The sequence below is a fragment of the Purpureocillium lilacinum genome (genome assembly GCF_023168085.1).
Source record: "Purpureocillium lilacinum CBS 284.36 DNA, scaffold_6, whole genome shotgun sequence".
Taxonomy (NCBI): domain Eukaryota; kingdom Fungi; phylum Ascomycota; class Sordariomycetes; order Hypocreales; family Ophiocordycipitaceae; genus Purpureocillium; species Purpureocillium lilacinum.
The window spans coordinates 1321898-1349729 of NW_027072116.1; the positions used below are offsets into that span (position 1 = coordinate 1321898).

Consider the following 27832-nt stretch of genomic DNA (forward strand, 5'->3'; position numbering starts at 1 on the left):
CTGCAGTCCAGGCCGCCGGCTCGACTCACTGCAGGCGCCTGCCGTGGACCGCCGTGGAAGCGCAGCAAGGTCCCCACGGGTCGCTCGCCCGCCCGGCCGCCCGCTCGCTCGTTCGCTCGCCGCCGCACTGTCCCTCGATGAGGCACCAACTCGAAGCCAGTCTCCACCGCCCACCACCTGCTGGTCCACGCCTATTACGCAAAGGCCCACTTCTCCCAACCTGACGTTTCGATGTCCACCACCTCAGCACAAGCACCTCTTTTTCTCTGCCGACACGCATCTGTCCCAACCAGCACCACCACGACCCTGCCTCTTCTCTGCACGACGCTCGCCGAACCCGCGCTGCATCGCCCAAGCAAGCTTCACAACCGGCTTGTTTGACCCTGCACCGCCGCCTGCGTCGACCCGGAGTCTCGCGGATCAAGCACCATTCCTGGACGACCTGCACTCGTTAAGGAACCCGGTGAACCTGCTTCGCCTGGCTGCCTGCCCACCACCCTGGTCCTGGCTACAGAGACGACGTCGAAGCGTGCTCGACCGACCGCCCTTCCCTCACCTGCCCGAGGCCTAGCCCGCACACCTCGGTGCAAAGGGTCGCCGTCATCGACGCCTTCCGAGACCCTCCGGTGCTGTGCGCTCCCAAGCACGGGACGTCTGTTGTACGACACTGCTCCCCGCGCTGATACAAAACCGACGAGTTGCCCTCCATCACTGCTCGCTCCAGAATCTGCCGCCGCACCAGGACACGCAACACCAAGGAGCTGTCCGACCAAGGGCACTCCGCCTTTGCGCGCAGCGTTGTCGCTCCGGCCGGCTGGCCGTCTGTAGTGGAGGGGGAGCTTGTTTTCCGTGGCCGCGGCCTCTGCCGCTCCAGCTTCCACCATGGGCAAGATAACAAAAACGATGCAGCCCAAGCACAGGGAAACCCTGGTGAGTCCCCCCCCCCTTTGCCCCCATGCCTCGAGGGAAACATTGCTCTGACCCCGCCTACTGTAGTCGCCCTGGCTACGAAACTATGTCCAAACCACCGCAGCCCTCCCACTGCCGTCTTTGCCAAATCACCTCTCCGAGTTTCCGTCGAGATGGCCGTTTGGACGCGGCGATTTGTATCACTGGATACCTCTCCTCAACCGCTTCGACAGTATATTGGGACAGTTCTGCAAGACCTACAAGCTGCATGAAGGCCCTCAAACGCGTGACTTTGGTTCTGAGATGCTCTCAAACCATGCCGAAGATACGCCGTTTAGCAGCGAGAAGCAGTGGGATGTGCACGAGTTGGAGCAACTTGGACTTGCGTCGGATGGCGACAGGCTGCTGGTGGAAGCCGTCCTGCGCTTCACCCGTATGCTCCTCGAACACTGTGGCAACCGAAGCATTTACGCCAGTAGCGCCCATCTCAACGATCTCTTGAACAGCACCTCGCTGTCAATCGTCATTGCCACTCTCGAGGTTGGGGCGGAGCTGGCTCAACGCTATCAAGCATCCGTTAAGCGCTTCGGCAGCCCTTCCAGACAGATTAGTGCCGCCTTGCTGGCGAACCACTACAACATCGACCTCGATCGCGTTCAGCAGATTGCCTTGCCCTTTGTCAAGACCCCCATCGTGAGCCTCTCCGACTCTGCGCCTACTGCGACCCCCGCGTCTGCCAAGGGCAAGGAGAAAGCGCACAGCGGCGCCGTGCGGACTGCAACATCTATGCACGCAAACGACCTTGCCGCCCTTGTTTCCTCAGACGACAACGGCTGGAAGGAGTGGACGGATGTTCGGGTCTTTTACTACCCGGAGGACGCCGTGCTAAGCAACGATGCCGTTGCAGAGCATGGTCGCACGTCCGCTCCTTCAACGCCGACGCCGCTGCGACGAAGCTCCACCATGACTGCACAGCAGCACACCCCGAGAGCACGCAACCCCCCTGGCGACGACTCGTCGCCTCTGGGGCCCCGAACACCGGCTGTTGCTGATGAACCCGTGACCATTGGACAGAAATCGTTTGATATTCCCCGGTCGGCTGTCATTTCGACGCCCATCTCCGATCTCACGCGCCGTTGTCCTCAAGATATGCCTGCTGCCGCCAAGTACGAGGTGTTCCACAGGCTTCGTGTTGCCAAGGCATTGTTTGGGTCGTCCGACACCCGCCGGCAAATCCTGGCTACGCGCCTGCTCGCCATCACCAACCTGGCGTACATCCACACCGAATCCAACTTTTTGGAGAAGGTTCTTCGCCAAGATATCGACGAGACCAGACGGTATCAATTGGTCTATCAGCTGGCAGAACTCATCCACCCGTCTGCGAGTGGCCGGCTTGAGGTGCCACTGTGGCTGCAATCCATCGCACTGGCTCTCATGGAGGCAGTCTCAAACTTTCACGCTAGATGCCAGGATGTGCTGTCCGCTCTTAACGCCAACGTCAATCATGGAATCCTGCTTTATGTCATCCGAAAGGCGGTCGCCGGAATGGAGAAGGACAGCAGCGACGACGACAGCGAGCAGGTCACAGAGGCGGATGAGTGGCGAAACAATTTGTTCTCGTTGACTTTGCATCTGTCCATGGCCACTCGTGTTGGTAATGAGATGGTATCGGCAGGCCTTATGGATATCCTCGTCGAGATCCTCAACATCCGGTCCAAGATTGCTCAGCGCCACCACGCCATGGTGTTGGCATTCGTTGACGGCCTGATATGGACATACCAAAACGCCTTCACGGCTTTCTTCAGTACCAATGGATTGGATGCCGTCGCCAAATTGGTTGTCGATGCGGTCGGTGACGCTCGGGCTTCCTTGAAGGCCTCCCAGGGCCTGAAGCCGGACCAGCAATCCAGCGCCGTCGACTACTTGATTCCTTTCTATCAACAGCAGACGCTCAAGTGGCTGCTCAAGTTCGTCCACCACATCATGGCGAACTCGTACACTTATGGGGCCAACACGGACCGACTCCTACGGAATCTGGCCGAGAAATCCGATCTGTTGAGCAGCCTACGTGAAATCATGGAAGACAAGAAGTCTTTCGGTTCAGTTGTGTGGACTCACACTGTCACAATCCTGAGCGACTTCATCAACAACGATCCCACCAGCTTTGCAGCCATCTCGGAATCAGGCATGGTCAAGACGTACCTGGAAGCCATCACTGGGAGCTCTGTAACCGACTTGCATACTGGCGAGCACACTCAAAAGGATGAGGGAGAGGAGGGTAGTGAAGACGATGACGACTCTCTCGATGATGCCATCAACTCCATCGTTGAGCAAGACAGCCGACCGCATCCGCCTTCCGAGGAGGCCCTGCGTCAAGAACAACGCGGCCCACTTGCCGAAGGAATCCTGGCCTCGGCCGAGGCCATGAGCGTTGTGCCCCAGGTCCTGAATTCGCTCTCCCTGAACAACACTGGCATGAAGATGGTCGTTTCGTCGCGGGCTTTTGACAGCTACCTGCAAATCTTCGAAAGCCCCGCCCACGTCAAGTGCATGCAATCCGATAGAGATCTCGCCCACACCATAGGCAGCAGTTTTGACGAGCTTGCCCGGCATCACCCTCAGCTGCGAACGCCGATCTCGAACGCCGTCATCGACATGGTGGCACGCGTCCGTTTCCTGGGCCTCGAGAAGGCGCGCACAGCTGGATGGGGCGCCAGGTTACTTCTTACAGGGGACGGCGGCAAGTTGCTTTCGGTGACCGAGAATGGGAGCCTGGAAGATGCCAGCAAACTTCCCGCAGGCAAGCAACCCGCAACTACGGACAATTTGGACGTTGATATGGCCGATGCCACATCCCCGAAAGACGCAAGCTCGGGGGCAAAGGCTGAGAAGGAGCCCGAGGTTGCCACAGAGTCGATTACGCCTTACATCCACGCGCTTGCCAGTTTCCTCACGGCTTACTTGTCCAACGGGATGCTTAAGACGTACTTCATTCGGGAGGGAGGAATCGAGCTTTTGCTCGACATCTGCCAATCGCCTAGTCTTCCTGCTGCCTTCGGCGACACGGCTGCCTCTAGGGGACTGACCCAAGTCGTTGTGCAGTTGGTGGAGCAGTCCCCCATGCGCGCCCTCCCTTCCCTACTGCGGCGTGCTCAGGACGCGATTGACGTACTGAAGCCTCTTGGTGCCAAGACCGAGGCCCTACCGCCGTACTTCGCAGCGTTCCTGGCCCGAGACTTGGATGTCCCTGGAGATGGCGCGGACCTCCCGGAGCCTGTCAAGACAGGCACCAGAATTGTCAAGGCGCTGTTGAATGCACAGACGCTGCTCAAGATTGCGTCTGATTGTTTCTTTACCTCGAGGAACAACAACGTCTCGTTCTACCCCGTGAACGTCTTTGACTACTACCTCGCGCTTGTCAAGTCCATCGGTCCTTTGTTGCGGGGGGTTCTGGCAGAAGAAGCCGGCCAGCTGTCGGTCGTCCCGCAGCATTGGTCGCTTAGACGACAACCGGCGGCAGGTGGCAGCGGCTCCCGAGAAGCCGACGGCGAAGGCGATGATGCAGCGTCTCTGCCAGATGTCATTAACAGCACAAGCAACTGGAGATCAGGCGACAAGGCAGACGATTCGACGCCGCGACGGCCCACGGAGCAAGAACAAGCCAGTCCTCGCTTCCAGAATTACGAAACATTGAGGGTGCTGCTGCATCCCATGATCCCGACTTCGTTTCCGTTATTCCAAGCACTGGGACGATCGCTCCTACCGCGACGCAGCGAATCATCCCACCCCGAACCGTTCACAAGATGCCGTCACCTCGAGATCGCCAAGGCTCTTGCCGACTGTGTTTTGGCTCATCTGTCGCCTTCAGTCATGATGCCAGAGCCATCTTCCAAAGACTTCCACTACTGGATCATCATGCTGCACACGGTACACGAGATGCTCATCGATCAGCCCCCAGCCAGGCAGAGTGATCGACCCAGCATGCACATAATCATGCCGGTGCTGCTCGCGTTCAAGGAGCTAGGTGGCTTGGACGTTCTGAACACTATGCTTCGAGTCTTTTCTCGCGCCATCCGGCAGGTACCTGGCAACAACAACGACGAGTCATCGAAAGGCAAGGTTGCCGCGTTTGGATTGAAGAAAGTGCTCGATCTCTACCACGTCCTGCTCAACGGCAAGTTCTTGACCGACACTGGGAACTTCTTCAATATCCAGCCGAGGAATGGTGACAGGTCGCATCCGGTCGTGGCTCTGCAGCAAGTTGTTGTCGAATTCCGCGCCATCGCGATGCCAGCGATAGTCGAGCTCTGGGACTCAAATCTGGTCGAGAGCGTCCCGGATGCTACGGTCAAGCGACTGCTCGACATTCTCAAACTGGTTTCCCTCGGCGAGCACGAGCTTCAGCAGATTTCCAAGACCTCGCCGCCTTTTGACTTGTTTCGATACACGGACGCTCGTTTCGACTGGCGGCCGCTCCGGACTGTCGTGGCCAGCACACTGGGTCAGGGCTATGAGGAGGGCCTCGTGCATGAGGCTGCATACAGAACCAATGGCAGTACCACAAGCACCGCCGAATACTGCCGTGCCCATAGAGACGGGCTCGCTGGCCCGCGTAACCCCATCCCACCCGAAGACGCCGACGTTTCGGCCCTCGCTGTTCCCGAGCCCGCAAACAACGACCAGGATGAATCCGCCAACGAAGCAGTCTCAAGCGAGCACCCCAGCCTGTCAGACGTGGATCGAATGTCCTTGGATGCGTTACCCGACGTGGCTACTGAGGGGTTCCACGATCTGATCGAACGCGGTGATGCCACTCAAGGAGCTGACGAGGGCCAGCGTGGGCAATCGTCTACACCTATGGCAGCCGGAGCCGACTCGGGTGAACAGGAAACCGTTCGCAAGCTCGTTGCCGCCAAAGAGAACCTCGACACGCTGAGGAACAAGTTGAGAGATAACTTGATCGACCAGTGCCTGGACGTTATTCGCGCCCACCCGGAGACTGCTATCGAGGTGTCGGACCTCATTACGGCTGTGGTGCTGCGTCGACAGAATCAGGACGCTCAGGAAGATGTCGGGGCCACGCTGTCTTCTGCTCTGTCATCACTCGCCGTTGAGGAGGAGGATAACAAGAAGCGAAATGGCAAATGCATCGCTGCGTATGCTCATTTGATGGCTTTGCTGCTTCAAGACGACAAATTTTTCGAGCGTAACCTCGAGACCTTGGGAGGAAACGTTGACGAGTATGTCGGCTTTTTGAAAGTCCCTTTCTCTTCTTCGACCGACGAGCTACCTCCCTGGATCCCATATGTTCTACTCATTGTGGAGACCTTACTGTGCCGTGACGAACGACCCGTGGCTGCACAGTGGAAACCTCCCGCTTCGTTGGACGAACCGGTGGCGGCGCCAGTCGTGCAGAAGGGTACCATGCTTGTCAGCGACGAACAGCGCGCGGATGTTCTCAATTCTCTGCTCGAGCTTCTGCCTCGAATTGGCAAGGAAGAGATGTTGGCAACCGCCGTTCTGCGGGTTTTGGTTATTCTAACTCGAAAGCGAGCCGCCGCCAAGCTTGTTGGTGAAAAGAGGAATTTGCAGCGCCTGTTCCTCATGGCCAAGCAACTCTCAGGGTCTGGCTCTGAACGTCTCCGGCAGACGAGACTGACGGCCTATATCGTTACCGTTCTCCGCCATATCATCGAGGATGAGGAGATCATCAAGCAAATCATGCGCGCCGAGATCCAGTCCGACTTCCAGAACCTGCAGAGGACCCACCGTGGAACCCTTGAAGTTTCCGTCTATCTTCGCGCAATGGCCCCTGTTGCACTTCGAGCTCCCGACCTGTTTGTCGATGTCACAAACGAGCTGCTTCAGTTCTCCAGGTGGCAGGTGACGCCAGCGGATGACACACGATCTCCTGGCCTGACCATGAAAACGCCAGAGGTAGTTGAAGAAGCAGCTGTCGATACGAAACCAGCTCCCGAGGAGGCAGCAAACCAGGGCATCAAGCAGTCCACGGAGACTGGAGACAAGGAGATGACAGATGCACCGAAGGCCCACCATGACAGCAAGCGCCCGGTCGTCGAGAACCCCGACGGGGTCATTCACTTCCTCCTATGTGAACTGGTAAACTATCGCGAGGTCGACGACAAGGAGCCAATACCAGCTGTAAAGGACGGCAAGCCTGACTCCGAGGCTAGCCCCTCGGCTGCAGGCCCTTCGTCTAAGGACAAGGCTGCGACGGACGAGTCAGACAAGAAGCAGTCCAAACCCGTGTTCAAGGCAGAGGAGCACCCAATTTTCGTCTATCGCTGCTTCCTGCTGAGTTGCTTGGCCGAGCTTCTCCAGAGCTACACGAGGACCAAGGTTGAGTTCATCAACTTCAAGCGCAGTGCGCCGCCGTTGTTGAACAATACTCCCATCAAGCCGAGGTCTAGTATTCTCAACTACCTCATCTATGACCTGCTCTGTCAGGGCAACTTGAATGGAGCCACAGACACCATTGCGTCCAAGAAGAAAGCTGCCACGTCCTCGTTGACGCAGAAGGTTCTAGTAGCACTGGTTGCCAAGACTGGCGAACGGCCTGCGGAGCGTGGCCGTGATAAATTTGCGTACGACGAGGAGAGCGACCTCCTCTTTGTCCGCAAGTTCGTGTTAGACACCATCCTCAAAGCCTACGAAAAGGCCCCTCTCACCGACGAGCCGTTAGAGACGCGCTATTCTCGAATGCAGGGCCTGGCTGAGTTGATGAACCACATGATAGGCGAAAAGGACAAGGAGCAGACTTCCGGCGTTCGGAGTACCGACCACGCGCAGTCTCGATCCCAGGCTCAGCTACGGCGCCTCATGTATGAAAAGGGCTTCGTGGACAAGCTGACATCGTCAATTGCGGAAATCAGCCTCAATTATCCTGGCGTCAAACGCGCAATCAAGTATATCTTGCGTGTTCTCCGAGTACTCACGGCCACGGCCAAGGAGCTTAGCCTTTCGCCTCTATCAACTTCTTTGCCGTCTGATCCAACAGCGGTGGACCATAGCGATGAGGAATTTGCTTCCACATCATCCCTCTCCGACCTAGATGACGGTCGAGAGGAGACTCCAGACCTATACCGCAATTCCGCCTTGGGAATGCTCGAGCCTCGAGGCGAGGATGACGAGTCAGAGGACGATGAGGAAGATGACGACGAAGACATGTATGGTGACGAGTACGACGACGATGAGATGGACTACGGCGACGATGACATCTCCGATGGAGAAGACAACATCAGCGACGAGGACGAGGAGCTGAGTGGCATGGGCGAGATCGAAGGTCTTCACGGCGAGCCCGGAGTCGTCGAAGTCATCATGGACGATGACGAGGACGACGATGACACCAGCGAGGACGACGAAGACGACGACATGGACTCGGCGGACATGGAAGATGTGGAAGACCGCGTCGAGATCGTGGACGAAGAAGGCAACCCTGTGGACGATGATGGGGATTCCGGATGGGAAAGCGAGAGCGATGCCGAAGGCGCGGATGACCCAGAAGCCGATGACATTGACTACGACGCCGAGGTTCAGGATGAGGAAGAAGCCCACATCCACGGTCTCGGACCCCATGATCTGCTAGACGATATGGCACGGGCAATCATGCGCGGTGACAACGACGGATACGAGCCAGACCTCGGCCTCGACGACCACTATCTGGACGAGGGCCACGACGACGAAGATGATGATGACGACGATGACGAGGACATCGAGGATGAGGAATACATATACGACGATGACTACCCTGAGGATCAGATGCCCCCTATGCCAGCTGGCCTTGGGTGGGACTCTCTGAACGCAGAGATGGATGACGGACACCGTCCGCTCTTCGTCCTCGATGGCAGTCACAGGCGTCCCATGCTCGCTCGGATGGACAATCGCAGCCCGTTCCCGCCTCGTTACCCCACTGGCTCTCATCGGGATCACTTGGACTTCCGAAGCTACTTCTCGCGCAGCCACCGACCTGCCGGTGCACAGCCGAACGCAGAGGATGGGGTGAACCCTCTCCTGCGACGCACCGATCACACCGCTGAAGGCGCATCACGGGCGGGCCACTCTCATTCGCCTTCACTTCGATTCGGGCCTGGCAGACACGTTATCGATGGGCCTATGGGTCTCTTGGGTGAGCTTATGGAGTTCCTCCCTATCATGGGGCGAAATGGCAATCAAGCGTTTCATTTCCAAATCACCGGAGGACCTGGCGGTGTGCGAGAGGCGCGAGAGCTTGCCAGTTCTTCTCGCTGGACCAGAAGCGACCAACGTCGTGATGGCTCGTCAAGCCAAGAACCCCACCAAGCAGTCTCGTTCGCGCCCGAGTCAACACTGGATCGCTACCAGGAAGAGGCTAGGATGATTTTCGGCGCAGCGCATACCACGGAGTCCAGCAAGCTCGCCAATGCCATCGTGGCCAACTTGACGCCAGCAGCCATCGAGCGGGAGAAGAAGCTCAAGGCCGAGGAAGCCGAGCTCGAGAAACGCTTGGAAGAAGAGCGGAGGAAGCGTGACGAGGAGCGCAAGGCCCGAGAGGCCAAGGAGGCGGAAGAAAGGGCTGCTCGGGAACAGAAAGAAGCCGAGGAGAGAGAGGCGGCTGCGCGAGCCGCTGCAGAGGCCGCTGCGGCCAACGACACCAGCGAACATGCAGCGTCCGCTGCTGACAGTGCAGTCGGTGCCATGGAAGGTGTCGAAAGCACGGAGCCCGCTACAGCAGCCGGGGGAGATCTTCAGGCCGGCACGTCTGCCGCCAACCAGCCACGCGTGATGACCACGCTGAGGGGTGAGGAGGTAGACGTCACTGAGCTGGGTATTGACCCTGACTACCTGGCGGCCTTGCCCGAGGAATTCAGGGAAGAGGTTATTGCTCAGACCGTCAGTGAGAGACGTTCTCAAGCTCGCGAGGAGGCCGCTACAGGGGAGTCTACGGAGGTGTTCCAGGAATTCCTCGACGCCCTTCCGGAGGAGCTGCGTTTGGAGATTGCTCAGCAGGAACGACAAGACGAACGCCGGCGACTGCGGGAGGGGAGCCGTCGGCAGCAGACGCAAAGTGGCCAGAGCGCCGTCGCGGCGGAAATGTCTCCGGCCAGCATTCTTCTCAGCTTTCCGCCAGAGCTGCGAGAACAGGCCCTCATCGACCAGGGAGAGGATCTCATAGACCAGCTGCCCCCAGACATGGCCGCTCAAGCTCGTGCTCTTGTTCAGCAGCGCACACCTGCTCCCCAGCAGGGTGGCATCCGCTCAATAGGCGCACCCGGAAGAACACCTCCCAGCGGAGCCAGGGCCGCGGGCCGTAACGGCGCAGAGGTACAAATCGAGCACAAGGTCCAGCGTCGAACCGTCGTGCAGATGCTGGACAAGTCCGGAATCGCAACCTTGCTGCGACTGATGTTCATTGCGCAGCAGGGCTCGATTCGCAATTACCTGTTCAGCGTGTTTGCGGACGTCTGCGAGAATCGGCAGAACCGCCTCGAGGTTGTTAGCAGCATCCTGCAGATTCTCCAGGAGGGAAGTATCGACATGAGCGCGGTCGAGCGCAGCTTTGGCCAGCTCTCGCTCAAGGCTCGCAGACACAAGGAGAAGGACGAGCAGAAGACTCCTCAGACCCTTAAGCGGACTCTGACCAGCATCGGAGCAACTCCCACGACGCAGCCAAACTCGGAGACCTCGCCTCTGTTGATCGTCCAGCAGTGCTTGGACCTCCTCGTCGACCTCTGTACCAGAAGCCATCACATCCCGTGGCTGTTCTTGACGGAGCACGAAATCGTCGGGTCGACGTTGAAGAGGGCCCTGAGCCGCAAAGGCAAGGCGAAGGACTCCAAGGCTCATAAGTACGCCATCAACTCCTTGCTGACCCTTTTGGACCGTGAGCTCGTTACCGAAAGCTCGCTTGTCATGACACACCTTGCCGACTTGTTGAACCGCGTCACCATGCCTCTGCAAAATCTTGAGCGCCGCCGTAAGGAGACTCAAGCGGAGGAGAAGCCAGACGAGGCTGGTGGAGAGAGGGCAGAGACCAACGCTGGCCAAGAAACAGCAGCCGGCGAACCCGGTAACGATGCCACGACGGCACCTGCTCAACCCGATGGCGAAGACCAACAAGCGGCCACCGCCGGGGACGATAGCAAAGCAAAGGAGTCCTCGAAGCGACCAAAGCAGTTGCAGGCGCCCGTCATTCCGCCGCAGAACTTAATCCTGGTAGTCCGCATCTTTGTCGCAAGAGAATGCAACTCCAAGACCTTCCAGAACACAATTTCGACCATCAAGAATCTTTCAGCGATTCCAGGAGCCAAGGAAGCGTTTGGAGAGGAGCTTGTCCGCCAGGCAAGGCTCCTGAGCGAGAATATCGTCTCGGACCTCGACGATCTGCTCCCGCACATTGATCAGGCAGCCAACGGGACAGAGATCCAGGGCCTTGCGCTGGCCAAGTTCTCTCCGGGAGCGTCCGAGCAGAACAAGCTCCTTCGTGTGCTCACTGCCTTGGACCACCTGTTTGACGGCAAGAAGAAGACAGGCGACGACAAGGACACCGCGGCTGGAGAAGACAAGAAGTACCTGGTCGATTCGTTGTACCACAACTCGACCTTCCCAGCAATGTGGGAGAAGCTGAGCGCGTGCCTGAGCGCCATTCGACAGCGAGAGAGCATGCTCAACGTCGCCACTATTTTGCTCCCCCTGATCGAGTCGCTCATGGTGGTCTGTAAGAACACGACTGCGGAGGAGCAACCCAAGGAACCATGGACGAAGGACACGGCCGCGCCGAAGCCGGATGCCGAGCACTATACCGCCGAGCTCTTCTTCCATTTCACGGGAGAGCACCGCCGCATCCTCAACGAGCTTGTTCGCAACAACCCGAAACTCATGTCCGGCACCTTTGCGTTGCTGGTGAAGAACCCCAAGGTTCTCGAGTTTGACAACAAGCGCAACTACTTCAATCGCAGTGTCCATTCGCGATCGGGCCAGGGCAACGGACGCCCGTCATACCCAGCGCTGCAGCTGTCCGTTCGTCGTGAACAAGTCTTCCGCGACTCGTTCAAGGCTCTCTACTTCAAGTCTGGCGACGAGATGAAGTTTGGCAAGCTCAACATCCGCTTCCATGGCGAAGAAGGTGTCGACGCTGGAGGCGTGACGCGCGAGTGGTTCCAGGTCCTCGCACGGCAAATGTTTGATCCAAACTACGCCCTTTTCATTCCCGTCTCGTCGGACCGCACGACGTTCCACCCAAACAAGCTCAGCGGTGTCAACGAGGCCCATCTGATGTTCTTCAAGTTCATCGGCCGGATCATCGGCAAAGCCCTGTACGAGGGCCGCCTGCTCGACTGCTTCTTCAGCCGAGCCGTGTACAAGCGCATTCTGGGCAAATCGGTGTCGGTCAAGGATATGGAGTCGTTTGACCCAGACTACTACAAGTCTCTTTGCTGGATGCTCGACAATGACATCACCGACATCATCACGGAGACATTTTCGGTCGAGGATGATGAGTTTGGCGTTACCAACGTGGTCGATCTCGTTCCAAACGGTCGAGAAATATCCGTGACGGAGGAAAACAAGCAGGAGTACGTCCGCCTCGTGGTGGAGCACAAGCTTCTGTCCTCGGTGAAGGAGCAAATGGAGAACTTTCTGAAGGGTGAGTTACAATGTCCTCTTACTAGGTGCTCTGACGAGAGATTGCTAACCAAAATTGGCCAGGCTTCCATGAAATCATCCCCGCCAACCTGATCTCGATCTTCAGCGAGCAGGAGCTGGAGCTGCTGATCTCGGGTCTACCAGACATCGACATTGATGACTGGAAGAGTAACACCGAGTACCAAAACTACACGCCGTCCTCTCAGCAGATCCAGTGGTTCTGGCGCGCCGTCCGGTCCCTTGACAAGGAGGAGCGAGCGAAGCTTCTGCAGTTCGTCACTGGCACGAGCAAGGTCCCTCTTAACGGCTTCAAGGAGCTGGAGGGCATGAATGGCGTGAACCGTTTCAACATTCATCGCGATTATGGCAGCAAAGACCGCCTACCCTCGTCGCACACATGTTTCAATCGTAAGTTTGCCCCCGCTGTTGTAGTCAAGACGAGCATTGGGCTGACAATGCAATACAGAGCTCGACCTCCCCGAGTACGAGACTTATGACATGTTGCGCTCGCAGCTCGTCAAGGCCATCACGCAAGGAAGCGAGTACTTTGGGTTCGCCTAATTAGACCAAGAGTGCGGGCAAAGCCGAGCGTTGCATGGCGCCCAGGTGTTGGGAGCACGGGAGTCCTGAGCTGGACACTACTTCGTTTGCTGTGTTACTTTGCGCTTCCCCCATTCCGGGGATGTAATTTTTATGGAACGGCCTCAATGAGGGATGGGAAAGGCCGCGAGCGCTGCGCCCCAAGCCTCCTGGTGGTCTCGGAGAAGTGCAGGTCTCTGGGATTGCGTCGGTTGCGCGGGGACGCTCTGAAGGCGGCAATAAGGCATATTGGACTGTAGAGTAGGGCCAATTGGCCACAAGCATTAGACAAGCAAGAATACAGCAGAAAACGGACATCACCCTTGGGATTGTGCTGTGTTAGGTGGGTGATAGGAGGCGTCGACACCATGGCCTGGCGCAGTTATTCTGTAATGCAGAGGGGACGGACAACCATGTCACAGGCGGAGCGAATGTGTCAAAGTGGCAAGTTGCAAGCGCGGAGTGTATAGATGGCATCAAGAATGCATTTGAATTTCCCGAAATGCTTCTAGTACATTCATGATTTTGGTCCCTAAATCGAGACCGAGAGATCCTCACTCCCAATGCATGCAAACCACAGACCGGGGACCAAGGTATGATTTCCACTTTTTCCTCATTAAAACGCCGAAAACGCTTACTTGCGCATGGAGCTCGCCCGTCGCTTGCGGACGTCGGCCTTGTGGGCCTTGGCCTCGGCGACGCGCTTGGCCAGGATCTGGGCGTACTCGTTCTGCAGCAGCCGTCAGCGACAAGATCTTTGCGTGGCATCGATTGCAATTGGGTGAGTACTCACGGCCTCGTCCTTGACCTTCTCGGCCTGGCGTCTCTTGAGAGCGGCGCGGTGGCGCTTGTGCTGCAGACGCTGGGGGGTGACCAGCCTCTGGATCTTGGGGGCCTTGGTGTAAGGCTTCTTGCCCTCACCCTTGGGCTGGACCTCTCGTCGAATGACGTACTTGCGGACCTAGATCGCCGCAGCGAGATTAGTTTCATGGATTCTGTCAAAAAGGTTTTGTACTCTTCCCCGCCCAGACACGGTTTCCCCCTGTCCTCAAAGGGGAAAAAGGGAATCCGCGCCCAGGCGGGTCCATCTCACTCTCTACCCGGACTGCCACGACCTCCACCGCAGCTCCGGGCAGGCGATGATCGAGTATGGGTGCAGGGTGAAACATACATCGTCATCCTTGGTGAGGCCGAAGAACTTGCGGATCTTGGTGGCGCGCTTGGGGCCGAGGCGCTTGGGGTGGACGACGTCGGTCAGGCCGGGGATGTCGCTGTCGCCCTGCTTGACGATGCTGAGGGCGAGGACGGACAGGTCCATGCCGACGATGCAGCCGCGGACAGACTTGCGCTTGCGCTCGCCGGTGCGGCGGGGGCGGTAGCAGGAGTGGCCATCGGCGAGCAGGAGGCGGACACGGCTGGGGTGCATGACACCCTGCTTCATGGGGAAACCCTGCTTGTCGTTGCCGCCGGTGATGCGGAAGATGTAGCCCTTGAACTCGTCGCCGACGGAGTCACCAGGGACCTCAGCGCCCATCTGTTATGAAGTCTCTGTTAGCACGGCGTGTTCTCGTTCGCGGTCTCGAAAGATTCGGGGCCTCGACGTTCGCGGAGGCAGGGTTCGACGTACGCGCTTCTCCATGAAGACGGCGAGCTTGCGCTCATCTTCGATGTCGATGAGCTTCTGGCTGCCATTGGCAGGGTAGCTGATGTTCAACTGCAGTCATCTTGTCAGCCATGATTCAAATTTGTCTTCGTTGGTTGATCGAGGTCGAGCGACCAGCCGCCGCCGCAGCGCGACGTGCAACAATTCAACGGGCGACCGTGCCAGTCAGGGCAGACCATTCATTGTATTGAGGCATCGCAGAGGCGGCGGTGTGATCGTCATCGCCCATCGTCGTCGGGCGGGGGGTAGAGGGCGCGCGTTTCGTACCTTCATCTTGCCAGTGCTGTGGTGGTGCAAGTTGACTTGACCTGGCTGACTGAAGTTCGTGGTTGGAGATGGGGGTTTGAAGGAGGTGGTAAAATTTGGGCGAAATAGAGAAAATGTGTGCCGCTAGGGTTCCGCTTCTCTCTGGCCGTGGGCAGCGAAAAAAAGGTGCGGGCCAATCATGGCGGGCGCATCTGGCGCACCGCCCGGCGCGGAAGAACATGCGGGCCCACAGGGGGGTTTTCCGCGAGTCTGCTGTGGCTGGTGAGCGGCGGTGCGCCACAAAGGACGTACTCGTACCCTCATCTGGTGAGGGCGCGGTTGGGTCTGTCAACGCGGTGGGTGCACCGTCGCGTCTCACTCACGGATCGGGCAGGTACTTTGTAGTACAACAGGGCCTCGATCTTGTGTCACTGTCGGCCTACACCCACCAGACCCCGCTCCCACGGCATAAGAGCCGTGCACATCGCTCTTCGTCATCTATCTCTGTCTATATGAGGGCTCTCTTGGTTCTTTTCAACCAAACACCACATCTCCATCGCAGAGCCTCTACAATGTCCGCCAAGCTCTACCCCCAAACCAAGCCCGAGCGGCCAGCATCCAGCCCGCTCCCGCCGTTGCTGCACACGCCCTCGGGCCTCGCGCTGGTCGAGCTCCAGGGCACCATCAACCTGCCCGCCGGCGAGGACGGCGAGATGCTCAAGGACGTCGAGGTCGGGCGGCTCGACTTCCCGGACTTTGTCCCCGGCGCCGAGGGCTCTGCCTGGATGAAGCGCGTCCATCTGTACGTCGGCCAGCACCAGCGCCTGACGGGCGAGGTCAAGAAGCTGCCTCGCGCCGTGGCCGTCGTCCGTCGCCGCGAGAACCAGGTGTACGGCAGCTCGGGCGTACCCGTGCAGGAGCAGGGCGATAACCTCGAGGTGGTGGAGATTGTCAAGTACAAGGTGCTCTTCTCGAATCGACCCGAGCCGGTCAACATGAGTGGGGCGCAGTAAGCATGGGGTTGAGGTTCGCTCATCACCATCATCATCAGTCTATCTCAACATTGACGAGCTGGAGTCAGGTGGGCCGTCATCCCCTTTCAGAGCTTGCAACTGCGCGACGAGCTCCTCAACTCGCCTGACACTGGGCTCGCGTCTCTCTGGATCAGGAGCCTCGGATATGAACACCAGCGCCAGCATCAGGGCGGCATCCAGGCGCAGAAACGTCTCCTGCCTTGGCGTGACCGTCGGCACGGCCGCGCGCCGGGAGTACGCCTCGACGAATGCAGCCCCCGGTTGGCCGAGCTCCATGATGCGAAAGTAATCTATCGCCGCCGGCCCGATGAGCGCATTCGTCCAGTCGAGCACCGCCACTGCTTTCCCGTGGCGGACGCGCAGGTTGACGTCGCGGAGGTCCATGTGCAGCAGGCAAGTAGGGAGCGACATAAGGCTGTCGGCGATGGGCTCCAAGTCACTCCCCGTTGGGATCCAATCCTTGGCGCCGGGCTCCTCTCTGGCAAGCTGCTCGAAGCGCCGCACCATCCTCTCGACTACTGCACTGAGCGCATCCGTGCCATCCATGGCCACTAATTTGACGCCCCAGTCAGTCGGCAACTTGGTCGCGTGGATGAGCGCAGCCAGCCGGCCAAGCTCCTCCGGCGGCGCCTCAGAGCCGTCGTCGTCGACATACTCGCTCAGCATCGCCGGGTAATCGTCCGCCTCGAGAAGCGCAATTGGCCTCGGGACTGGCACGGGACCATGGCGGAGAAGCTCGTAGATCTTGAGCTCCTGCTCGATGAGCTCCTTGGCGTCGTTGCTGGGGTCGTTGACGTTTTGAAAGATGCGGTGCTGCGGGACGCGGAGGGCGACTTGGCCATACGCAGCCGATTGTGCCTTGAAGACGTGGAATTCGAGCCCCTGAGCCACGGGCTCGACGTCGGTCAAGCCCGCGACGGCGATAAAGGGCCGAGCGAGGTCCATTGGGGCCCAGGTAGAGTAGTTAGCTAGCGGGGTTGAGATTCTTGGCGTGATACTACACCCTGTTGTGCTCCCAAATCTGTGCCTATAGATGTCATTCAATACAACGACGAAAGGTGCCTGGTCCACTCTCGTGTGTCCGATAAAGATGCTCTGTATCGGCTCGTGTGAGGGTTCAACAAGTTGAGGGCAGCTCGAATTACGGCTTACTGATGAGTCACAGCTGGCGCGGCAATTCGACGACGTGATAGGCGCATTGCGCGTCCATCCTTCTGAGCCCATTTGAGCCGTGGGATTGTTCGTCGAGCTCAAGACGGGTATGGCCATACGTACGAGTACATCGTTCCTACCACACTGAGCGAGCCCCACGGATATGTGGTGATCGAGGAAACAATACGCTCTCACGGGGGTCTTTGGGGTGTCACTAGGCCCCCATGGGGGAGAGAGCTTCACTCCCAGCATCGAGACCAAAGAGTGGTCGTCATCATCATCACATTTTTATTTTTCGTGGCCGACGACAAATCTACCCAGCTCCCACGACAGCGGTAGCCGGTGTACTACTGCTCTCCTGCACGGCCGGTCGCGTGCGGCCCAGCCCTTCCTTTCCGTAGTAGTCCATAGGATAGACACCTCCTCCGGGCTGTTTATCCCACTGCTCCTTCTCGCCGAGGACGACGAGCGCCTCGTAGGGCGTCAGCAGCGGCCGGGGGAACGCGTAGCCCCAGTCGATGCTCAGGCGCGGGCAGGCGACCTGAACCCAGCACTCAACGTCGCTCATCATGGCGAGCTTGCCGGGGAAGATCTCGCTGAGGAGGAGGTTGACAAAGGGAATGCCGCGCTCCGTCAAGCGGCGCTCGATGAGGGCCATGGTGTGGGGGTTGCCCTGGCGGCCGAGGGAGCCGAGGATGAGCCCCCAGCGCTTGGCGGTGCGGGCGGTGCGGATGGCGGACATGCGGACTGACTGCATCTCCTCGTGTGCGTACGTCTCGCGCGTGAGCTTCCTCGAGTAAGGGTCATAGCGGTAGGCTGGGATCTTGGGGTTGTGAATCATGATGCTCTCGAGGTGGAAGCGCCCGTCGCCGAGGTAGAGAATCAGGTCGACCTTGTCGTCGTCGCTGAGGCGGGGCGACGTGCAGCCGAGGATCTCGCCCTTGCTGAGAGGCGCGATCTGGGGCACGAGGACGCGAAAGCCGGCGGCCTCGAGGGCGCCGCGCACGCCATGGATGGTAGCGTTGAACTGGATGGTGCCGACGACGGCGATGGTCTTGCCCGTGGCGAAGTTGCGCTCGAGAGAGGCCAGCAGGTGGGCCGTGTCGATGCTGATGTCGACAAAGACGTAGAGCGTCTTGATCTTGGTGACGTCGACGGGGATGAGGCAGCTGTGGGCGTAGTGCACGAGGAGGTCGCAGCCCATGGCGCGGGCCGTGTAGTCGTCGATGCAGCACGCGCCGTAGGTGACGTCTCCCATGATGAGCGTCTCGATCCCGGGGCAGAACTGCGTGAGGATGTCGGAGATTGTGGTGGCGAAGAGCAAGAGGCCCTCGGGCATCTGGAGCGCCACCTTTTTGGCGCCGGACGAGCGTATCCTGTGTATCGTCTTGGGGATCTCAAAGCTGTAGTTGGCGGGCAGCAGCGCGATGGCCTCCTTGAGGTTGGGGTCGTCCAGGATCTCCTGGGGTACCCTGTTTAGCAGCCGCGGCGGCCGGCGGGGCTTTGCAGCTATCGCGGAGTTGTCAGTTTTCAGATCATGTGTGAGAGACTGCGGACAAGGTGGGTTGGGTCGGTGGGTGACTGACGCTGGATGGCACCGCTCTCGCCGCTTGTGTCTGCCGCGCCGGTCCTGGCCGCGGCCGCCTCTGCGGCGGCTCTTCTCCCGACAAATCTCTTCTTCGGCTGCCTGACCGCAGTGTCATCCTGGGGTGTCGTCGCTGAGGCCGAGTCCGGGGTTGGTGGTGGCGGTTGCTGCTGAGCCATCATCTGAGACTCTTCGATGTCGGCGGCGAGGCCGAGATCGACCTGCGCCCGATCGTCCTCCATTGTCCGAGTTTGCGCCTCGGTAAGGTCCTCCGCTCGAGACTTGTGGGCTCAGACAGTCGAGAAAAGGAGTGTTGCGTTGCCGATGGTGAATGAGAGAGAGTCTCGCCGAGTGTCGCGTGAGTGAGCGGGTTGCGGTTGCCCAAGTTTTTCTGGGTCCGCTGCCCGATTGGTGGTGGCATGAGAATTTGTAAGTCGGCGCTCACGACTTTGCCTGCCCCTCATCAACCCAACCGCAACTCCAACATTAAACCTCGCTTTCACTTTCACTTTTCACTTCTACGGGCGCGCGCATGCAATGTTCGGCCAAGTCTCTTTATTTTGTAAATGCTCGCCAAGACCCGTCGTCGGGAAGCGGCGCATGTCAATCATTACCGAGAAGCCTATCGTGACGTCCGAAGCATTATGTACCCACGCCGCCGCGAAGCAAACACCACTACTATGAACGCTTAACAACCCCCTTCTCTCTCCCCCAGCCCGGGCCGCCAGCTAACAAAACGTCGGGCTGGGTTCTTCTGCTGCGGGCGCAACCGCCGTGTAACAGCCAGCCAGCTGCTCGTCTACTACTTCTTGGTGCACGGCTTGTTCTTCTTGTGCTCCGACGCCAGGCTGAACCTGTACTTGGCCTTGAGCACGTAGGGGCCGTCCTCGGGGGCCCAGATCTGCTTGCGGCCCCACTCGGGGTGGTTGATGCCATCGATGTAGTCCTGGACCTCCAGGACGACGCAGCCGTACTTTGCGATGGTGCGCGGGAAGTCCTTGTTGGCGGGCTTGACGCCCTGCGTCTTCTTGAGCGCCATGCTGCCGTTCTGGCCGTGGCAGCCGTAGACCTGGAAGGCGGTCTGGTCGGTGAAGACGTCGAGCTGGATGCCGGACCAGTCGGACGCGAGGGTCGCGACGGGCGCGGTGCGCCAGTCGAACTCGCCCTCGCGGTTGATGGTGTAGCAGTTGTCTGTGGCCCAGGGGTGGTCAGCCGTTGCGTTTCCTCGAACAAGAGAGTCTCCCCAGCCCACTTTGTAGACTACTGGGCAAGGACTTGGGATGGAAAAACTTGCCGTAGCCGGAGCAGTTGAAGCCGCAGTTGCCGACAATTTCCGGCTTCTCAAGATCGGCGCCCAGCTGCTTGGGCTTGCTCCAGAAGTCGTTGACGGAGCCCTTTGCGTTGGCGAGGATGTCGCCGGTGGGGATGAGGATGTTGTCGACGCCGACGCGCTGGCCGCCGTAGGGCATGTGCAGGGTGTGGTTGAGGGCGGTGTTGGTCTCGTTGTTGGCGAAGCCGTCGAGGTTCCAGTAGGTGTGGCTGCTCAGCATGATGGGCGTCTTCTTGGTGAGGGACTGGGCGACGAGCTGGAAGTCCCAGTCGCGACCGTTGAGGCTGTAGGTGGCCCAGGAGACAACCTCGCCGGGGAACCCTTCCTTGCCGTCCGGGTCGACGATTTGGAAGGTGATGCTGTTCTTGGTGTAGGCCAGCACGGTGAAGTTGCGCCAGTCCCAGCCGTCGGGCCCGCCGTGCAGCGTGTCGAGGCCGTCCGGGTGCGCCTTGGTCGGGTTCTCGTTGGCCTTGACCTTGTACTTCTTGCCGTCGATCTCGAAGGTGCTGTTCTTGATGCGGTTGGCGTAGCGGCCGGGCACGCCGCCAAAGTGCGGGTGCTGCTTGTCGAGGCTGTAGTAGGTGGCATTGTCGAAGCCGGCGACCAGGTCGCGCTCGATGCCGTACTGGTCCTTGAACAGGATGTTGGTCACGGACGCGCCGTAGGGGATGAAGGCCGCCGAGATGCCGTCGCCGTAGATCCAGTACTTGCCGTCCTTGTCCGGCTTGGGCTTGTTGCTGGCGGCATCGGCGTCGTCCGCGAGCGCTACGGGCAGCAGCGCCGCGAGGGCGAGGAGCTTCGACGACCACTTCATGATGGTGCTGGGCAGGCTTCCAATGCAACACACACAGACACACCGCGAGCGCGCTTATGTACAAGACTCTCTCTCTCTCTCACTCAACCGTTTCGGTGTGTACAGAGGGGCGAGGGCAACGCTCGCGACAAGACTGAATGCTGCTGCTGCTGCTGCTGCTCCGGGAAGGCAGACGAAAGGGGGGGAGGGGGGCACGTTGTTTATTATACACAGTCGCACGAACCACTGCTGCGCACATGAAGTACCTTTCCAACGTGCATGCCCCCGGTGCGACGCTCCCCCTCGTGGGCGAGACATCAGGAAAGCCCTTGATCGTCCGTGTTTACTTTGTACCTGTCTGTCTCGCCCACCCCCGGGGCGGGCGATCGGCATCTTCGCTGGACCTTTGGCACATGGCCCCCAGCAATATGCATGCACATTCCAAGCTCCACGCTCCACGTTCTCCGCCGTCTCTCCATGTCTCCCCGTCTCTCATCCTCTACTGTGCAGTACTCCCAGCAGCTTCTGCCTATTGCCTTCTCCGCATCCGCCAGCCAGCCAGCCAGCCAGCCAGCTAGCAACAACCCCCCGACCGGACCGAGATTGGGTAGCCTCGCAGGGTCCTCGTCTCGTAAGATTGGTCGCAGGCCCGCGCGCGCACATACGAGTACGCGAGGAAGCTGCCAACTTTGGGACTGTACAGTACTGTACAGTACCTACCTTACGTAGAGCTGGACTGGCGCTGGGCCGGGCCGGCTTGAGGAGGGAGGGGGACCTGGTGGTGGAAGGCCTTGTTGTTGGTCCTGGTACTTACTGTACTTCGCAATTTAGTGGCAGGTTGGTGGTTCGGGAAAACGGGCGGTGACGATCTTTGTCCCGTTCGTTCGAAGCGTGCGAGTGAGGTGTCGAGGAGGCCCTCGTGGGGTTGCGGCTTTGCGCTTGCGGTGCTTGCCAGGTTGTATGTGCCCGCGTGATGTCACCTGCGCGGCCGCGCCTGCCCCGGCTGGGGGGGTAACAGTGGTCTGTTAGTTAGTGGTGCGGGTGTTTACTTACATGGGACATGGAGAGAGATGTAAGGCAAGGTAAGCACACCTAGCTTCCTCCCCTCTCCACACCACCACATCTGTCCGTCCACATCGTCATCATCGTCTTTGATCAATTGATGCGGCAAGCAGCTTGCCCCGTTGTGACGCCCCTGGCTGCCAACCTGCCTGTGTTTCCACCAACCTGCCCTCCCCGGCCGGGGGGGCAGCACTCTGGGGAAAGCGGGCCAACGCCAACGCCAACGCCAACCCAACCCACCTCATCAAGCTCTCGCCGGGGGAGGCGGCCAGGAGGCCCCCTTACAGGTCCACAAGCGCTATAGCTACAGTAATAACCATCCATCAGGCAAGGTCGTCCGAGCGCCGCCGCACCTCCCTCCCAACGGCCGCCCGGCAGCTAACTCATCTTGACCCTACCCGACGCCTTATATGCGCTCCAATGCGCAGCCCTGCCGCCTGCGATTTCTTCCCTCCCGCTCCCAACAGCCCCCCCCCCGGTCCGGCTCAGGAACGTCAGCTTTCCAACTAACAACAGCAACGGCCAAAACGTGAGCAACTTACATTGAGCCTGATGAGGAAGAGGGACGCGCATCCAGGACATCATCCATCAGCTTGACGCAACAACAAACCTTGGGACGCACCACCACCACCACCGTTTCCACTTGCAGGGTCCAGGCCAGGGCAGAAGCTTACACGCTCGTGCGGGGGAAGAAGCAAAAGAGGGCCGCCGTAGCAGCATGGGGGGGGAGCTTCCATGACCCTCCCTGCCCAGATGTTCGTCGACGACGGCCATGAATGATCCCATCCCTTCCATCCCTGGCTGCCAAGGTGTCATCGGCCACGCCGCCACCACAGCCGCCACCGTGCCGTGACACCGGCTTGCCTGCCGTCTCGGCATCGCCCAGCAGATCGGGCGCCCGCAGCACGCCTTCCTAGCACCACCTCACCCAGGTGATTACCCCCTCATCTGCTCACGGCCGCCAGTGTCGCACAGCAAATGACGAGGGATGCTGCTTCGACGAGCCTTTGCCCGCACGAGATCCTGCCATGGTTCTAGCGCCCTCGCTCTGCGTACTGCAGCAGCACCAGCGGAGGCACGATGGCACTTCCGCTGCCCTCGTACAAAGTACGAAGCTGCATAGTAAGTACAGTACTACAGCATGTGCTTTGCACATTCGTATGTCGGCGGCCAACACGAACCCGCCAGGCACCTTCGTCGCCGTGACACCTCGCTCTCCTTCGCCCCGCCCCTCCAACCAACACCGGGCGACATGTAACTGCTGTAGTCCGCACATACGCTCTCCGACAACTCAGGACATCCCTCCTCTCTGCCACTACGAATGTAGGCCGTATATGTCTCCGTTGCCTCGTCCGGCCGTAGATACAGTACAGCTGCAGCACCCATCCGCAGCTTACTCACCCCCCTCCCCGCCCTTCAACCAGCCGCGCGAGTGAGTACCATGTGGGGGAGCAAGTGCATCGTTCCCATCATGGGTTGTGCGGGGAGGGGAAGGGGGGCTGGTCCAACCCGACGCTTCTTGCCCATACTGGGCGCACGAGGCGCGGCATGCGTTCGGTTCCTCGCATGCGAAGAAGAAAAAAAGGCCCGAAAGCGCCTCTCCGAACCAGGCCTTACTAAGTCACTAACTGGCAGCCGCACGTATCCTGTGTCGTCTTCGGCTCGAACGCTCATTTTCGGTTCAACAAGCACAGGTGCCTCGCCCCGGTCATCGGCCTGCGAATCCTTGTCCAACGTCGCATGCGCAGCCAATACCACACCCGCGCCTCTACGCTCCCGCTCATTCACCAACGTGTGGCGCTTCTACGGCACTCTCGCCTGTTCAATGCATCATGTTGAGCTGCTGTTTGTCCCCTCCTGCAAAAACGATGAAGACAAGAAAAAGAGGTACTTCGAACGGCAGGGCCGCTTCCGCCAGCCCGACTTATACACATGACAATGGCCACCCCTGCTCTGCGACCGCTCCCCGTCCGCGGCGTCTATTAGGACTGCACTGCACCCGGTCTGGGCGCGACACTCTCGCTCACTGCGCTCCCCTTATGCGTCAATCAGGTTCTCCTCGTTTTGTTGCTGGTCCTTGGCAGCCACGTCCGCCCGCGCCTTGCCCTTCGACTTGGCGTCCTTTGCCGCACGCTGGTAGAACTCGTTGAGCACCTTGCCAGGGATACGGTTGAGCAGGTCCTTGGGGTAGATGCGCAGCAGGCTCCACGCAAGGTCCAGGGACTCGTAGATGGAGCGCGACTCGTACGCGCCCTGGTTGATGAACTGCCGCTCAAACTTGTCCAGGAACTCCAGAGACAGCTTGTCCTCGGCGGACAGCGCCTCCTCACCGACGACAGCCTTCATGGCCGCCGCGTCGCGACCGATGGCGTACTTGGCGTACAGCTGGTTCGACACATCGCCGTGGTCCTTGCGCGTCATGCCCTCGCCGATGGCAGACTTCATCAGACGCGACAGCGACGGCAGCACGTTGATCGGCGGGTAGATGCCGCGGTTGTACAGCGGTCGGTCGACGAAGATTTGGCCCTCGGTAATGTATCCCGTCAAGTCGGGAATGGGATGCGTGATGTCGTCGTTGGGCATCGTCAAGATGGGAATCTGCGTAATCGATCCGTTACGTCCCTCGACACGGCCGGCTCGTTCGTAGATGGTGGACAAATCAGTGTACATGTAACCGGGGAAACCACGGCGACCGGGCACTTCCTCTCGCGCCGCCGAAACTTCACGAAGGGCGTCGCAGTAGGCCGACAGGTCAGTAAGGATGACGAGGACGTGCTTCTCAAGCTGGTAGGCGTAGTACTCCGCGGTCGTAAGTGCCAGACGAGGGGTAATGATACGTTCGATGCTGTTCCAAAGTAAGCTTCTGAATGCGCCGAAACCGTTTGAGCCCATAGAAGCCAGGGCCCGACTTACGTAGGATCATTGGCCAGGTTGAGGAACAGAGTCGTGCGCTCCAAGCTGCCGTTCTCCTCAAAGTCGCGCGTGAAGAAACGGGCGGTTTCCAAGTTGACACCCATGGCACCGAACACGATGGAGAAGTTCTCCTCGTGGCCGTCATGCACGCCCTTGTTGGTGATGCCCTGCTTCTGGACGAGGCCGGCCTGTCGGCAAATCTGGGCGGCAATCTCGTTGTGAGGCAGACCAGAGGCAGAGAAAATGGGAATCTTTTGGCCACGGGCAATCGAGTTCATCGTGTCAATGGCGGAGATACCGGTCGAAATCATCTCCTCGGGGTATTCCTGCGTCCGTCAGTTCGGTATCCTGCTCGAGGAAAGGACGAGCCGAGACGTACACGAGAGTAAGGGTTGATAGGGCTGCCGTTGATGTCGAGGTAGTCCTCGGGAAGCACCTTGGGGCCCTTGTCGATGGCGCGGCCGGAGCCATCGAAGATGCGACCAAGCATGTCCTCCGAGACACCGAGCTTCAAGCTCGAGCCGGTGAACTCGACCTTGGTCTGCGCGGCTGTCAGCTTCCTGCACCCACGCTGTGCGGGCGAGTTTTCCGGCTCACCTTCTTGACATCGATACCGGACGTTCCCTCAAAGACCTATACAGCTGGCGTCAGCACTCGTTGGGGGTTCGTCGACACGGCGCCCGTGTAGAATGTACCTGGACAACAGCTCGGTCGCCTATCCACCGCGGTTAGCCAGCGCAGCCAAGCAGAGCGGCATTGGTGCCAGAACATACCTCGTGCTTCCAGGACCTGACCGGATCTCTGGGTGCCATCGGGAAGCGTCAAGGTGACAATCTCGTTGTATCTCGGGAATTTGACCTAGGGGCAGGCAACGTCAGCCCACAGGCGCACCGACACGACGGGGGCGAGCCAGCCCTGTCTCCATTCGTACATTCTCGAGAATAACCAGCGGTCCGTTGACGCCACCGACGGTGTTGTACCGAATCCTCGGCACGATCGAGTAGGACGACGAGTCGCGCGGGTCCGTCATGGTGTCGGTGGAAGACAGCTCACGAAAGGGCGCTTGGCTGTGCTGCGGGGCGAAGCGACGGGCGATGGCGGGATTACGGAGCCGGCCAGGGCGTCGAGGTGGTGCGGAAAGCGGCGGCGCTCGAGGGCGAAGGGGGGGATGCGAGAGGAGAGGATGAGCCGCTGTCGTGGCACACGCGGGTCTGGCGCAGCAGCAGAGGGGGTGCAGGACGTTGGAGGAAGGATGACAAAAGTGAGCCTCGCCAGCTGCGGTCCGAAACGAGGTTGGAGGAGGTTGATGAGGTTGAGCTTGGCTGGCTGGCTGGCCGCAGGCTGGTGGAGCCCTTCCCCCGTCCTCCACTTCCCACCTCCCATGGCGAGGTGCGCGGCGGCCGCTGCGCCCGCCTGTTTCGACTGCCTCCAGCGAGCAAGGCCTCCGCTGGAGCTGGACCCACGTTTGCTGAGGATTGGCCCGTTCCCCGATCGCGACAGTGACATCACATGACTGGAGCTTGGCTGCTGCTCACCTAGAGGCAAGTTTGAGAGTCATTGACCCTGCGGATAGACCTTGAGGTCTTTGAATGTGTGTTTTTTTGTCCTTTTCTGCGTATTTTGCATCTGTTTAATGGTGTAGTACTTGGGTTGAAGTATGCACGTCTCCCAGCACAAGACAATGAATGCATCAGAGCTTCACTACCAACGCCGTTCCTCCAAATACCTTCGGTACTCACGCCTTGGTGGCCTCTGCAGTCGCCCGCGCCCTCGCGCCGAGCACCGCCTTGCCCACCGAGCTGTCATTTGCCTTGCCCAGCTCCCCCGTAATCCACGCACCGATGTCCGCCATGGCATCCAGGTCTATGCCCGTCTCCATTCCCAGCGTCTCCATGAAGTAGACCATGTTCTCCGTCGCCACGTTGCCCGTCGCCCCGGGACTGTACGGGCAGCCGCCCAGCCCGCCCACGCTGCTGTCGAACGTCCGGATGCCGTGCTCCAGCGACACCGCCGTGTTGACCAGCGCCTGCCCGTACGTGTCGTGGAAGTGCATCGCAATGTCCTCGCTCCGGATGCCCGCCGCCGACATGCACTTGAGCAGTGCGCTGGTCCGTGGTGCCGTGCCCATGCCCGTCGTGTCACCCAGCGAGATCTCGTCCGCGCCCGACTCGAGCAGGTCCGTGGCGATCTCAGCCACCTTGTGCGGGTCGACGTCGAATCCCTCAAACGGGCAGCCCAGGACGACGGAGACGTACGCGCGCACCCTCAGCCCGAGCGCCTTGGAGTCCTGGATCACGGCCTTGAAGCGCTCCAGAGACGTTTGTATATCGCAGTTGAGGTTCTTCTGCGAGAAGCTCTCGGTCGCGGCCGCGAAGACGGCCACCTCGACGGCTGGCTTGTCGTTCGGGTCCAGCTGGCTCGAGAAGGTGCCGGGGTTCTGCTTGAGGATGGCGGCCGCGTTCTGCAGGCCTTTCGTGTTTGGTGCCAGGAACGACCAGGTCATCGGAACGGGGGCCTGCACCTTTTGCTGCAAAAGGTGCTCCATGATCTCGCTCGAGTTGGCCATCTACCGAATGGGCTGTCGTCAGCATGGTAGCGGTGCGCCTGGTCGCTTCCTGACGTACCTGAGGGACCCATTTGGGAGAAACGAAAGACCCCGCCTCAATAGTCGAAACGCCTGTTCTCGCAAGGCGCTCAATCAGGTCGATTTTTGTGGCGAGCGGGATAATTGTCTTCTCGTTCTGCAGGCCATCGCGCGGTCCGACCTCGACGAGCTTCACCCGGTTGCCGCCAGTGGCTTGCTGAGAGCTAGCTGTCGCGAAGCCTCGTCGCAGCTGGAATTGGGATCGCCTGCAGGCCCTGCACACAGCCGATCGAAGGAGAGCCATCGTGAACTCGCTCGATTACCAGCGCCGACGTTGTTGTG

General features: G+C 59.6%; 8 protein-coding genes across 8 annotated transcripts; 2 read left to right on the top strand and 6 right to left on the bottom strand.

Moving 5' to 3' along the window:
- Positions 1-882: 882 nt before the first annotated feature.
- On the top strand, positions 883-13110 carry PLICBS_008307 (uncharacterized protein; the record flags this gene model as incomplete). The annotated part of the gene is made up of 4 exons (XM_065601365.1): positions 883-930; positions 997-12550; positions 12613-12957; positions 13016-13110. The coding sequence occupies 4 exons, from the start codon at positions 883-885 to the stop codon at positions 13108-13110; spliced, it is 12042 nt and encodes a 4013-aa protein (XP_065457437.1).
- A 652-nt stretch (positions 13111-13762) lies between these two features.
- PLICBS_008308 (40S ribosomal protein eS6) lies at positions 13763-15064 on the bottom strand (the record flags this gene model as incomplete). Its single annotated transcript, XM_018324183.2, has 5 exons — positions 13763-13858; positions 13922-14089; positions 14300-14662; positions 14756-14842; positions 15059-15064. 5 exons carry the CDS (start codon positions 15062-15064, stop codon positions 13763-13765), a joined length of 720 nt encoding a protein of 239 aa, XP_018177362.1.
- Positions 15065-15609: 545 nt separating this feature from the next.
- Positions 15610-16050, top strand: PLICBS_008309 (uncharacterized protein; the record flags this gene model as incomplete). The annotated part of the gene is made up of 1 exon (XM_018324182.2): positions 15610-16050. One exon carries the CDS (start codon positions 15610-15612, stop codon positions 16048-16050), a length of 441 nt encoding a protein of 146 aa, XP_018177361.2.
- A 39-nt stretch (positions 16051-16089) lies between these two features.
- On the bottom strand, positions 16090-17016 carry PLICBS_008310 (uncharacterized protein; the record flags this gene model as incomplete). Its single annotated transcript, XM_018324181.2, has 1 exon — positions 16090-17016. One exon carries the CDS (start codon positions 17014-17016, stop codon positions 16090-16092), a length of 927 nt encoding a protein of 308 aa, XP_018177360.2.
- A 520-nt stretch (positions 17017-17536) lies between these two features.
- PLICBS_008311 (diphthamide biosynthesis protein 1) lies at positions 17537-19050 on the bottom strand (the record flags this gene model as incomplete). Its single annotated transcript, XM_018324180.2, has 2 exons — positions 17537-18732; positions 18810-19050. 2 exons carry the CDS (start codon positions 19048-19050, stop codon positions 17537-17539), a joined length of 1437 nt encoding a protein of 478 aa, XP_018177359.2.
- A 560-nt stretch (positions 19051-19610) lies between these two features.
- Positions 19611-20952, bottom strand: PLICBS_008312 (uncharacterized protein; the record flags this gene model as incomplete). Its single annotated transcript, XM_018324179.2, has 2 exons — positions 19611-19999; positions 20061-20952. The coding sequence occupies 2 exons, from the start codon at positions 20950-20952 to the stop codon at positions 19611-19613; spliced, it is 1281 nt and encodes a 426-aa protein (XP_018177358.2).
- Positions 20953-24030: 3078 nt separating this feature from the next.
- On the bottom strand, positions 24031-25936 carry PLICBS_008313 (vacuolar ATP synthase subunit B; the record flags this gene model as incomplete). Its single annotated transcript, XM_065601366.1, has 7 exons — positions 24031-24838; positions 24907-25232; positions 25286-25447; positions 25504-25539; positions 25602-25621; positions 25680-25764; positions 25838-25936. 7 exons carry the CDS (start codon positions 25934-25936, stop codon positions 24031-24033), a joined length of 1536 nt encoding a protein of 511 aa, XP_065457438.1.
- A 705-nt stretch (positions 25937-26641) lies between these two features.
- Positions 26642-27794, bottom strand: PLICBS_008314 (uncharacterized protein; the record flags this gene model as incomplete). Its single annotated transcript, XM_065601367.1, has 2 exons — positions 26642-27472; positions 27531-27794. The coding sequence occupies 2 exons, from the start codon at positions 27792-27794 to the stop codon at positions 26642-26644; spliced, it is 1095 nt and encodes a 364-aa protein (XP_065457439.1).
- Positions 27795-27832: the final 38 nt, after the last annotated feature.